Below are 14,349 nucleotides of genomic sequence, written 5' to 3'. Positions count from 1 at the left end.
TTTATTCGAATGTATTTTAAAGCAGTAAGTAGAATAACAAAGAATTATGAAAACCATAGACCACATGGACCATTTTCTGTATTCAGAGGAATACCCATCATGACAAATGAAATACCAGTGTAAAAATAGACAATTTGGAGGTTGCAGTATTTAGTACAGTAAATAAATGATCACTATTGTGCAGCCACTACCAAAAGTGTGTTGTAATGTATCCAAAATCAACAGTAAAATTTTGTTTGCTAATGAGTGCCAATAAAATAAGTTCAAATAATGGAAACTTAAAAAAACCTTTGTAAAATTAAGTATATTATACCTTCTGGAAAGCAAACCAAAGAGACAAGTGTGGAAATAACAAAGTATGGAAATAAGCCTAAAATGTTTATTTCTTCTTTTAAAAGGAAACCTAAAAATAAAACCATAAAAGATACATAGAGCCTGTTGCTAACAAAAGATTCTGATTTGCTTAGATTTTGCTTTAGATAAGTTGACAATTACGTATATTCTAAACCCTATAAGATAACCGTAGGCTAACTATAAGATAGATCATAATTGATTGGGTTTTTTTGTGTATTTAGTGGACTTGCAAATAATGAGGTGTAGGCATGACACCTAGAAGATTTGGGATTTAAATATTGGTTTAGGCATTTACTTGCTATGTGTCTTTGGGTCTTTCTGAGCCTCAGATCGCTCCCTTTGAAAAAAGGAATAATACCACCTAATAGTATTGTTGGGGAATTAAGAAAGTGCTGTTTAAATTATAAAGTGTTATGTAAATAGAATTCTTTTTCCTTCTGTAGGCTTTAACAGATAGTTTATTTTATTTTATTTTATTTTTTGCGCGGTACGCGGGCCTCTCACTGTTGTGGCCTCTCCCGTTGCGGAGCACAGGCTCCGGACGCGCAGGCTCAGCGGCCATGGCTCACGGGCCCAGCCGCTCCGCGGCATGTGGGATATTCCCGGGCTGGGGCACGAACCTGTGTCCCCTGCATCGGCAGGCAGACTCTCAACCACTGCACCACCAGGGAAGCCCCTAACAGATAGTTTATTGATGAAAGTTTAAAAATAGCTCCTAGGTTCCTGCTATGAAAACAGGAATAACTACGTGTATATAGAATAATAAATTTTTTTTCACTTTGTCTCATTAGCTCATTATACCTAGTACAAGTAAGATATTTATGCTCTTAAAGAAATAGTTCCTTTTTTTAAACAGAAGACTACCTATAAAAAACATATAACACAGTCCATGTGGGAATTCCCTGGCGGTCCAGTGGTTAGGACTCTGAGCTTCCACTGCAGGGGGCACAGGTTTGATCCCTGGTCGGGGAACTAAGATCTCAGAAGCTGCACGGCATGACCAAAAAAAAAAGTCCATGTACATTAAAGCTTTTTTGACTTAATATAAATGACTGAAAATATATTACTTTTTAGTATTGGTAATTGTTTTGTTTATTTTAGGCAGCAGAACTTGCCGAATTCACTGCCAAGATTGCGCTTCTAGAAGAAGCCAAGAAAAAAAAGGAGGAGGAAGCTACTGAGTGGCAACACAAAGTAATCATTTGTTCATCACTATAAATTATTGAACATCTATTTTGTACCCAGCCATATGTGGAAATTATAGAGATAAATATAAGTTGCTGTCATGATTTAGAGGGGAAGAGGTACCTCTGTATGAATGTGTATGTACTGTAGTAAATACTAATCTAGTGATAATAAGTACTTTGGGAACACAGAAGAAATGTTTAATTTCTGAGGGAATGAGGCAGGTGTTGGGGAAACCCTTATAAATTTAAGCCGGCTCTTGAATAATACATTCAATTTGGGAGTAGAAAAGATGGAGACTGAAGAGGATCATTCCAGATCGAGGGAATTGAATGAGCATAAGAAGTATAAAAGCACATGACAGATTTGAGGTCAACTAGTAAGTGAGCAAAACTTAGGGTCTGTTTTCAGAAATTTTGAGAGTTGTGGCTAGAAAGTTAGAAAGGGAATTAAGTTGTGAAAGGCTTTAAATAAATGCCCTGCTAAGGCAAGATGCTGAGAAATATCTGTAGACGTTGGGCTCTGAAGATTTCAAAACAGGATTGTAACATGATCAAGCATGGTTTTATAAAAACAGCTTAATAATCAGCATGAAGGATGGATTGGGATAGTGGGCAGGATTACTTAAGAGCTAATGACTCACACTAAGGATGTGGCATTGAGAAAAAAGAGGAACAGGAATTGTTGAAGGACATTTTGTGGTAGACTCAAAGGAGCATGGCAACCAAATGATTGGATGTAAAGTTGAATTAGAAGAATGCAATGAAGATGATACTGAGATTTCTGAGTTCCTAAGTAGATGAAACCACTGTTGTCTGAAATGGCATAAAAGTGAAAAATTAGTCTTTATTTGGAGGGGTAGGGAATATAAGATAATGAGAATTTAATTCAAACTTTAATGTTAACTCTTAAATGGAACTATAATAATAACAATTTTTTACACTCAAAGGTATATAGTTCTCTGATTTTTCTCCGACAAAATATACTTATTACAGAAAGCAGTTTTGTTTCCCTCTTAAATTTTCTTTGTAGCACTTCGGATTTCATAGGGAAGTTTTTGGTATTGAGAGTTATGTATATATGTATATGTCAATAGAACTCTACAAAAAGAAAAACACTTAACTTTTTTGTTAACACTACTTTATTAGAATTGTATAGATCCCTTTTAGGGATGATTTATGAACTCCAGGGACACATAAACTTATAAAAATAACATATCACAGAGGCACATCCTGTGAATTGTAGAAATTAGAAAATGCATGCAAAAGAAAAATCACATTCTTGCTAACTGGGATCACTATTTTAACACTGTAGTGCATATCCTTCCAGGATCTTTTCCTATTTACATACACATTTGTATGTCCAGAGTGAGATCATACTGTACATATTGTTCTGTTTTAGTTAGTTTTCATCTCATCTAATATTAGACTATATCCAAAATTTTTTCATTTAGATATAATTGACATATAACGTATTTTTAGGTGTACAGCATGATGATTCAATATTTGTATCTATTGTGAAGCGATCATCACAGTAAGTGTAGTTAACATCCATCTCCATATATAGCTACAGAAATTTTTTTCTTGTTATGTAAACTTTTCAGATTTACTTTCTTAGCAACTTTGAAATATAGAATATAGTATTATTAACTGTAGTCCGTATGCTGTACATTATGTCCCCATGACTCATTTATTTTATAGCTGGGAGTTTGTACTTTTTAACTCCCTTCTCCCATTCCTCTTCCATTTATGCCTCTGGTAACCATCAGTCTGTTCTCTGTATCCATAAGCTCGTTTTTTTTGTTTGTTTGTTTGGTTGGTTGGTTTATTTTTAGATTCCATATATAAGTGAGATCATATGGTAATTTGTCTTTCTCTGTCTGACTTATTTCACTTGGCATGATACCCTCAAGGTCCATCCATGTTGTTGCAAATGGCAAGATTTCCTGGGACTTCCCTGGTGGTCCAGTGGTTAAGACTTCGCCTTCCAATGCAGGAAGTGCAGATTCAATCCCTGGTTGGGGAGCTAAGGTCCCCCATGCCTTGGGGCCAAAAAACTAAAACATAAAAAAGCAGAAGCAATATTGTAGTAACATATTCAATAAAGACTTTAAAAATGGTCCACATCAAAAAAAAATCTTTAAAAAAATTCCTTTTTTATAGTGGAATAGTATTCACTATATATTAATATTTATACTACTTTTTTTTTTATCTGTTCATCTACTGATGGACACTTAGGGTGCTTCCATATATATCTTGGCTATTTCATTCTTTTGCATGTGGCTCTCTAGTTTTCCTAGCACCACTTATTGCAGAGATTGTCCTTTCCCCAACCTATATTCTTGGCTGCTTTGTTGTAAATTAATTAACCATATATGTATGGGTTTATTTCTGGGCAGACTATATTCAGAATTGAACCAAAAAGTCTTTTATAGCTAATTTGCCAGGCCAGTGTCCAGAGTAGGACTTTGCATTGCATCTGTTTGCTCTAAGTCTCTTTTAAAGTAGGACAGTTCTTTTTTTTATGATATTGGTTTATTAAAAGGGCCCACAGATTGTCCGTCCTCCTGTATTTGTCTAATTCCTTTCTTATGGTGTCATTCAGCTTGTCTTTTTATCATCAATATTTCTTGTAAGCTGGAAGATAAACCTAAAAGTTTGAAGGATTCAAGTTAAAAATTTCTGGCTATGATGCCTCATAGGTGAGACTTTCAGATAATTTATCATCCAAACTAGAACACTTTCGAGAGTGAAAGGGGGTGTTGTTAATAATTACACCAGGACAACAGTGTAAAGCAGTACTTTTCCAGACAAACCAGCACAATAGAATTACTCAAATAATTGGTGACGTTGGATACTTCCTGTTGTATTATATCAGAAGACATTTAATATCTGATTAACCCACCATTAGTTGTTTTAATTGATCGTTGGACTAGAGTAATAACAGTCTGTTTCCTCCATTGTCTGGTTATATTTTATCGTTGCTAAAACATAATCTATTCGATGTGGAATTCTTTGGCATTATACTTATATCCGTTTTCTCATCAACCATTTGTATAACAATTTTAGCAACAGTTGATAATCCTTGCCAGAATTAATAATTTTATTAGGGTTTTGCACAGTGGTGTCTTTAATTCTGTCATGTAATAAGCTTTTATCAATAGGGCCTGTTTTCATTACCCTGAAATATAGTTTATATTAGAAAGAAAGGATAATAACTTGATTTTTTTTTTTTTGATGTGGACCATTTTTAAAGTCTTTATAGAATTTGTTACAATATTGCTTCTGTTTTGGCTTTTTGGCCGTGAGGCATGTGGGATCTTAGCTCCCTGACCAGGGATCGAACCCGCACCCCCTGTATTGGAAGGCGAAGTCTTAACCACTGGACCGCCAGGGAAGTCCCAGAATAACTTGATTCTTTTAATTACCAATTTTCAAAGTAACTTGCTGATAAACTTATTTTTTATGTTCAGGCTTTTGCAGCCCAGGAAGACTTGGAAAAGACCAAAGAAGAGTTAAAGACTGTGATGTCTGCCCCTCCTCCACCTCCACCACCACCAGTCATTCCTCCAACAGAAAATGAACATGATGAACATGATGAGAATAATGCTGAGGCTAGTGCTGAATTATCAAATGACGGGGTAATGAACCATAGAAGTGAGGAGGAACGTATAACAGAAATGCAAAAAAATGAGCGTGTTAAAAAACAACTCCAGGTATTTAAAATTTGCAGTTGTATGCACATTTAAATATAATTTGCATTTTCCCCATTTGTTAAGGCAAACTTATTTAAAAAGAAACATTTGATTTTTGGAAGCCTTTACCTCTAGCTGGCCTTGTGATTGGTTTGTAAGTACTTGGCCTACAGTCACGTTATTTCATTTTTTCTGTTGTATGTCCTTGTTACCAGATGTTTGTTAGCCTTGTGTAATGAGGCCTTAATTAGTAAGCTATTATTTAATTATAACTTGAGCCATGTTAAAAGCAGAACATAAAATACTGTGTTTAAAAAACAAATTTCTTTTTTAAACAGTATACATTAAAAAGAAATGATAATTTAATAGACTACCTGTATGACATTACATAATCTGATTTTTTTTGTTGAGATTTTGTAATGGCAAAAGGTCAGTATATTAAATGTACATAATTAGATTAAAATAGTAAATTTTAATATTATACCTATTAGAGACCTTAATAGAATCAGTTCTCTAATTTTTAAATTCATGAAATCTTTAAATATTAATAAAAGAAAATGGGGTGATAGTTGTAATAAATGTATTAAGACTTTTGGAGAAAACTCTCATGGTGTAGAATTTAGAACTTACAGTAACATTCAATAACAGCTATATTGAACCTTTTGTAAGTCATTTCAAGTATTAGATGAGAAAGTTCAAGGAAATTTAGAATAATACACAAACTCATCATGGTTGCGGAGTGTAGAAAATGAAAGGCCATGGGTATTCCTCTCTAACCACTACCCCCCACCATTACTAAAAGTACAACAAACGTAAACACTTTAAAGAAAAAGATTTCACAGTGGAAATTTTAATATACTAAAAAGTCAGAGATCTGTTATATTTGTATTTTGTGTCTTTAAACCTCTTTCATAGGTTTTTAAAATCTAAAAAAAAGTTAATAATGGTCATACTTTTTATTTTTTAAACATAGGCATTAAGTTCAGAATTAGCCCAAGCCAGAGATGAAACCAAGAAAACACAAAATGATGTTCTTCATGCTGAGAATGTTAAAGCAGGCCGTGATAAGTACAAGACTCTGCGACAGATTCGGCAAGGCAATACAAAGCAACGTATTGATGAGTTTGAAGCAATGTGAGAGCTGTTATTTTGCATACATGTTCTTCATAAGCTGAACCACCAACAGAGAAAAGCAGGCCTTTGCAGATGTGATGGAATGCATCTCACCTTGCCAAAGCACTTAAACCATTTTGACTGTGGTAGCTAAAAGACATTTAAGGGGAGCTTTTCAACATTAAGGCAGTGTGATATCATGCTTGGTTTTCTTTTTCTTTTGGGCCAGGGAATGGAGAACAGTGTTCCATCACCTCCTTTTTCACATTTTTCATTTTCCATTTTTTTTTTCTGTTGAAGATTAACACTAATTACCATGTCTGACAAATGTGTATGTATGATTTAAGCACTTTGTACATTTTAAAGGATGGTGGTGACTTAATGAGTGTTTAGGTAGGGCACTCTGTTTTTTCTTCTTCCGTATTTTACCTGCATGTATTTCCACATTCTCTCTCATTCATGTTTTCTCAGTGTGTACTTCTCATACCTTGATATGCCCTGTAACCATAGCGCTGCCACTATACAGATCATTGGCAGTGATTAAAATGAGCATAGGTGGCAGGGTGGACAGTCTTTCATCATTGTGTAGAAGATGGGTATGAATCATGAAAAGGATTAGAATGTTTAACAGTGTAGTGTACAGCTAGTGGTTAATTTTTTAAATCCCAATTTAATAACATTATTGGATATTTGTTATTTGCTTACTTAATTACGGTCATCTTTGACAGCTAAATTGATTGGTGTTTCATCTCCTGTCATCATTTGGTTTTCTTTGCCCACTGATCTTACAAAGGTATAGACAGCAGGTAGTAAGTAGTTCCCTAGGAAAGTTTACTTATGAAACACTACTGCAAATAACATTTGTCTCTGAAAGATTCTTTCATAGATTGATTTAGAAAAACAGATGTTTAATAAAAGAAAAAGCACATTTGTTGGTAATTGATTATCATCATTAATAAAACCCTGGACCTTGCTAGAAGGGCAGCATATGAAAACAGCAGTCCCGAGGAGGGGACAGTAATACTACCTCACTACTATACCTGTGATGACTGGTCGTTCAAACACAGTGAAGTGTGTAAGCTATATGTTTTATAATACATAGTGATACTGTCAATCATGAAGGAATATTTTTGAGATCTCCTTTTCCTTCAGAATATCTTAGAGTGCTAAATTTTAACTGCCTTTTTGTTGAACTGAACTGTAGGACTCTGATTTGTATTAAAATTGTTAGCGCTCACTGGTATACTATCTTCCTGGAGGGGTGTTGTATGTCTAAGGAAGTGTGTGTGTGTGTGTGTGTGTGTGTGTGTGTGTGTGTTTGAGAGAGAGAGATTGCCCTTGTAGCATATGATGACGAATGTTTGTACCTTCATTTCTTGATGTAATTATTACATAATCATTTTAGCATATTTGGTTTCTAAATCATTGTGCTTATTTTTTTCAATCTAACTAAAAATACTTAAATTTGGTTAGTTAATTCTATTTTAGAAATTATAATTTTATAGGTTATATTAATTTCAGTTATGTTTTACAAAGAAATCTTTCCAGTTTGAAAGATGTTCAATATTTACAGGTTCTAACATTTTCTTTATTATAAAACATTTAGATTTGGAGATAAGGAAAGCCGTGTTTTCTCTGTGTGGTTCAGCTACTTTCCATTTGGTATTATGCATTCAAATTTACATTTATCTATTAAAATTGCCATTTTGTTAGACATTTTTCATGCACAGTAGATTCAAGTTGTGTCTGAAAATATCTCTGTGCTTTTTTGATTTTGCTGACTTTAAAAGCATTAATCTGGGCAGACATTATGAAAAGGAAAGGTTGCATTTAATATATTTTTTGGATTTAGTAGGACAAAAGATAACTGGTTAACCTTGAAGTGACTGTTGTATGGTGGTTGTGCACATGCTTCAAAACACTGTGGAAGAGGACATTTCTCCTTGCAGCACATTAGAGGAACAGATGATAAGCCCTACTATTCATGGTTTAAAGCATGTGTTCACTCTTCCAAAGCATTAAAGTAATTGCCATAATAGGTGAAAACTTGGATTTTTATTGGATTTTTGTTAATTTGCTTCATTTTGAATTGTGTGCACTACCATTCCTACATCAGTTTGATATCAGTGTTGAAAAATTACCAGTTATATTTGCTGTTTATAATCTATTTGTAGATTAGAATTAAAATGGATTTAATCCATTTTTAAAGCTGTGTGAATTTTTCTAAACAGGAACAACTATTTGCAATATGGGTTTTCATTAAACCAATTATAACTTTTATTATTAGCATTTGAGAAGCACATGTTCATATAGCAATGTAAAAATATATTAATGAGTATTTGGTAAATTCCAGGAGGCTTATACTATTAGCATAATTTTGTGTTGTACAATTAAGTTACATCTATAATTTTGGATAACATTCGTTGGTTAACAATAAAGTGACAAAAGCTCATGTTTCATGCTTCACTGTTGTTATTTAACATGGATTTCTTGTATATTTCCTGAATATTATAATCTCTATTAGATCCATAAATCATTACATCTTAAAAACAAGAAGTGGATAGGAAAAAGTTCAGAATCCTCATACATTTACTCGTTCCCCCAAATTATATATCTCTTTTGGTATGGAAGTAATAGTGATAATTCTCCAGAAAAGTTAAATCATTAAATTAAATTGACTCTTTTCATAATAGAAAATCATTTAAGATTTCTAGTCATTGCTTTTCTTGTATAGTGTTTAGTTTTCCTAAGGAAGAAACAGTTTCATTGTCCTTGATTAATCTCACTATTAAAATGCTAATGTTCTTTAAAGAATTGTATACTAAGTGCTTCTTACTAAATTTTATTATAAAGATTATTCTTAAATAACAAGTGATAAATCTGTTCTAAGCATAGTAAAAGCCAGTTGTCTTCTCAGTTTACAGTAATATTGAACTGTCACTTTATTATTTCTATTCTCAAAGACAGGTGGTGATCTCTTTATTCTGGTCCTGTTAGAAAAGAAAAGGGAATTCTGTAGTATAATATTTTGCTTTATGTCTAATTAGAGTTCTTTTTTTAAGAACTAGAATTAGCACTTAGAAAGTTATATCTTACACTGTATTGGAACTCACTCCTGGTTATCATTGGAAAGAGTTCCAATGTTAGTGCTGTGATTAAAAAAAAATGCACATCACTTTCTGTCTCAGTTCTTATTACCTGTTGATTGGTGATATTTTTAGAATTGAAGATAAAAGATTTTTTAGATCCCACAGTATCCCATTTTATATATGCATAATGAAAATAGTCGTTTAAAATCTAAAACTTAAAACTGAAGTATAGGAATTACTGCCTTTAGAATTAATTTAGTGAACTGATTAGTAAACCGAAGCTTAGATGTATTTAATAAGAATAAGGGGAAACATTTAAATATGGAACTACACTGGTAGACAGTCCTCTTTTCTTTAAGTTTGTTCTAAATGAACAGAACTTTAGCTTTTCTTATTCTGTACTTCATTCTTTTTTTTAACTAGGAGATAATCTATTAAATATTCTAGTGTGGTTTATCATGTAAAATGACAATATTCTAGTACATTTCAAAAGCACAGTGATTCAGCAGATATGATAACTTCATAAAATGTCAAGGCAGTATGACTCCTCACATTCTACACTGTTCGCAAGGAAAACTTGGCTCACGATCGTGTTTCATATATTAAAGCTTATCACCCTCCCTTCCGTGGCTTTTCCAATTAAATAATCTTAATTCCCACTTTTTCCTACTGGACCTATCATTTTTTAAATTTAATTTTATTTTTTTATACAGCAGGCTCTTATTAGTCATCAATTTTATACACATCTGTGTATACATGTCAATCCCAATAGCCCAATTCATCACACCACCATCCCCACCCCCCTGCGGCTTTCCCCCGTTGGTGTCCATAGAATTGTTCTCTATATCTGTGTCTCAGCTTCTGCCCCGAAAACTGGTTCATCTGTACCATTTTTCTAGGTTCCACATACATGCGGTAATATACAGTATTTGTTTTTCTCTTTCTAACTTACTTCACTCTTTATTACAGTCTCTAGATCCATCCACGTCTCAACAAATGACCCAATTTCGTTCCTTTTTATGGCTGAGTAATATTGCATTGTATATATGTGCCACATCTTCTTTATCCATTTATCTGTTGCTGGGCATTTAGGTTGCTTCCATGACCTGGCTATTGTAAATAGCGCTGCAGTGAACATTGGGGTGCATGTGTCTTTTTGAATTATGGTTTTCTCTGGGTATATGCCCAGTAGTGGGATTGCTGGATCATATAGTAATCCTATTTTTAGTTTTTTAAGGAACCTCCATACTGTTCTCCATAGTGGCTATATCAATTTACATTCCCACCAGCAGTGCAAGAGGGTTCCCATTTCTCCACACCCTCTCCAGCATTTGTTGTTTGTAGATTTTCTGATGATGCCCATTCTAACTGGTGTGAGGTGATACCTCATTGTAGTTTTGACTTGCATTTCTCTAATAAGTAGTGATGTTGAGCAGCTTTTCATGTGCTTCTTGGCCATCTCTTTCTTTTCTTTGGAGAAATGTCTATTTAGGTCTTCTGCCCATTTTTTGATTGGGTTGTTTGTTTTTTTAATATTGAGCTGCATGAGCTGTTTATATATCTTGGAGGATAATCCTTTGTCCGTTGATTCATTTGCAAATATTTTCTCCTATTCTGAGGGTTGTCTTTTCGTCTTGTTAATGGTTTCCTTTGCTGTGCAAGAGCTTTGAAGTTTTATTAGGTCCCATTTGTTTATCTTTTTAAAATTTCCATTACTCTAGGAGGTGGATCAAAAAAGATCTTGCTGTGATTTATGTCAAAGAGTGTTCTTCCTATGTTTTCCTCTAAGAGTTGTATAGTGTCCGCTCTTACATTTAGGTCTCTAATCCATTTTGAGTTTATTTTTGTGTATGGTGTTAGTGAGTGTTCTAATTTCATTCTTTTACGTGTAGCTGTCCAGTTTTCCCAGCACCACTTATTGAAGAGACTGTCTTTTCTCCACTGTATATCCTTGCCTCCTTTGTCATAGACTAGTTGACCATAGGTGTGTGGGTTTATCTCTGGGCTTTCCATCTTGTTCCATTGATCTGTGTTTCTGTTTTCCTGCCAGTACCATATTGTCTTGATTACTGTAGCTTTGTAGTATAGTCTGTAGTCAGGGAGTCTGATTCTTCCAGCTCCGTTTTTTTCCCTCAAGACTGCTTTGGCTATTCGGGGTCTTTTGTGTCTCCATACAAATTTTAAGATTTTTGGTTCTAGTTCCGTAAAAAATGCCATTGGTAATATTATAGGGATTGCATTGAATCTGGGGATTGCTTTGGGTGGTATAGTCATTTTCACAATATTGATTCTTCCAGTCCAAGAACATGGTATATCTCTCCATCAGTTTGTATCATCTTTAATTTCTTTCATCAGTGTCTTATGGTTTTCTGCATACAGGTCTTTTGTCTTTCTAGGTAGGTTTATTCCTAGGTACTTTATTCTTTTTGTTGCAGTGGTAAATGGGAGTGTCTCCTTAATTTCTCTTTCAGATTTTTCATCATTAGTGTATAGGAGTGCAAGAGATTTCTGAGCATTAATTTTGTATCCTGCAACTTTACCAAATTGATTAGCTCTAGTAGTTTTCTGGTGGCACCTTTAGGATTCTCTAAGTATAGTATCATGTCATCTGCAAACAGAGACAGCTTTACTTCTTTTTTTCCAATTTGTATTCCTTTTATTTCTTTTTCTTCTCTGATTTCTGTGGCTAGGACTTCCAAAACTATGTTGAATAATAGTGGTGAGAGTGGACATCCTTGTCTTGTTCCTGATCTTAGAGGAAATGCTTTCTGTTTTTCACCATTGAGAATGATGTTTGCTGTGGGTTTGTCGTATTGGCCTTTATTATGTTGAGGTAGGTTCCCTCTATGCCCACTTTCTGGAGAGTTTTTATCATAAATGGGTGTTGAATTTTGTCAAAAGCTTTTCCTGCATCTATTGAGATGATCATATGTTTTTTCTTCTTCAGTTTGTTAATATGGTGTATCACATTGATTGATTTGCGTATATTGAAGAATCCTTGTATACTTGGGATAAATCCCACTTGATCATGGTGTATGATCCTTTTAATGTGTTGTTGGATTCTGCTTGCTAGTATTTTGTTGAGGATTTTTGCAACTATATTCATCAGTGATATTGGTCTGTAGTTTTCTTTTTTTGTAGTATCTTTGTCTGGTTTTGGGATCAGGGTGATGGTGGCCTCATAGAATAACTTTGGGAATGTTCCCTCCTCTGCAATTTTTTGGAAGAGTTTGAGAAGGATGGGTGTTAGCTCTTCTCTAAATGTTTGATAGAATTCACCTGTGAAGCCATCTGGTCCTGGACTTTTGTTTCTTGGAAGATTTTTAATCACAGTTTCAATTTCATTACTTGTGATTGGTCTGTTCATATTTTGTTTTTTTCTGGTTCAGTCTTGGAAGGTTATACCTTTCTAAGAATTTGTCCACTTCTTCCAGGTTGTCCATTTTATTGGCATAGAGTTGCTTATGGTAGTCTCTTAGGATGCTTTGTATTTCTGCAGTGTCTGTTGTAACTTCTTTTTCATTTCTAATTTTATTGATTTGAGTCCTCTCCCTCTTTCTTGATGAGTCTGGCTAAGAGTTTATCAATTTTGTTTATCTTCTCAAAGAACCAGCTTTTAGTTTTATTGATCTTTGCTATTGTTTTCTTTGTTTCTATTTGATTTATTTCTGCTCTGATCTTTATGACTTCTTTCTTTCTGCTAACTTTGGGTTTTGTTTGTTCTTTCTCTAGTTCCTTTAGGTGTAATGTTAGATTGTTCATTTGAGATTTTCCTTATTTCTTGAGGTAGGCTTGTATAGCTATAAACTTCCCTCTTTTGCTGCATTCTATAGGTTTTGGATCATCGTGTTTTCATTGTCATTTGTCTCTAGGTATTTTTTGATTTCCTCTTTGATTTCTTCAGTGATCTCTTGGTTATTTAGTAACATATTGTTTAGCCTCCATGTGTTTGAGTTTTTCAGGTTTTTTACGTTTTTTTCCGTGTAATTGATTTCTAATCTCATAGAGTTGTGGTTAGTAAGATGCTTGATAAGATTTCAAAATTCTTAAATTTACTGAGGCTTGATTTGTGACGCAAGATGTGATCGATCTTGGAGAATGTTCCGTGTGCACTTGAGAAAAAGTGTAATCTGTTTTGGGATGGAATGTCCTATAAATATCAGTTAAATCTGTCTTGTCTGTTGTGTCATTTAAAGCTTCTGTTTCCTTATTTATTTTCATTTTGGATGATCTGTCCATTGTTGTAAGTGAGGTGTTAAAGTCCCCCACTATTACTGTGTTACTGTCGATTTCCTCTTTTATAGCTGTTAGCAGTCGCCTTTGTATTGAGGTGCCCCTGTGTTGGGTGCATATATATTTGTAATTGTTATGTCTTCTTGGATTGATCCCTTGATCATTATGTAGTGTCCTTCCTTGTCTCTTGTAACATTCTTTATTTTAAAGTCTATTTTATCTGATATGAGTATTGCTACTCCAGCTTTCTTTTGCTTTCCATTTGCATGGAATATCTTTTTCCATCCCCTCACTTTCAGTCTGTTTTGAGTCTCTTGTAGACAGTATATATATGGGTCTTGTTTTTGTATCCATTCAGTAAGGCTGTGTCTTTTGGTTGGAGCATTTAATCCATTCACGTTTAAGGTAATTATCGATATGTATGTTCCTATGACCATTTTCTTAATTGTTTTGGGTTTTTTTTTTTTTTTTTTTGCAGTATGCGGGCCTCTCACTGCTGTGGCCTCTCCCGTCGCGGGGCACAGGCTCCGGATGTGCAGGCCCAGCGGCCATGGCCCACGGGCCCAGCCGCTCCGCGGCATGTGGGATCTTCCCGGACCAGGGCACGAACCCGTGTCCCCTGCATCGGCAGGCGGACTCTCAACCACTGCGCCACCAGGGAAGCCCTTGGGTTTGTTTTTG

The 14,349-nt window shown here is 34.5% G+C and overlaps 1 protein-coding gene across 2 annotated transcripts in view; it reads left to right on the top strand.

Moving 5' to 3' along the window:
• Positions 1-14,349, top strand: part of RDX (radixin) — a 102,002-nt gene that overhangs the window by 66,475 nt on the left and 21,178 nt on the right. The window contains exons 12-14 of one of the 2 annotated variants that reach the window (XM_089915522.1): positions 1,456-1,548; positions 5,012-5,254; positions 6,207-6,367. In XM_089915522.1, the coding sequence (XP_089771648.1) occupies positions 1,456-1,548; positions 5,012-5,254; positions 6,207-6,367 (497 nt within the window). Of the gene's footprint in view, positions 1-1,455; positions 1,549-5,011; positions 5,255-6,206; positions 8,799-14,349 lie in introns of those variants that run through there. The other variant, XM_022561536.3, reaches the window with a different exon arrangement.

This window comes from Delphinapterus leucas, chromosome 7 (assembly GCF_059928025.1).
Source record: "Delphinapterus leucas isolate spDelLeu-1000000601 "Yukka" chromosome 7, BTC_Dleu_Yukka2, whole genome shotgun sequence".
Classification (NCBI taxonomy): Eukaryota; Metazoa; Chordata; class Mammalia; order Artiodactyla; family Monodontidae; genus Delphinapterus; species Delphinapterus leucas.
Note: the sequence above shows the minus strand (reverse complement) of the source record. Positions and strands in the feature narration are given on the sequence as shown.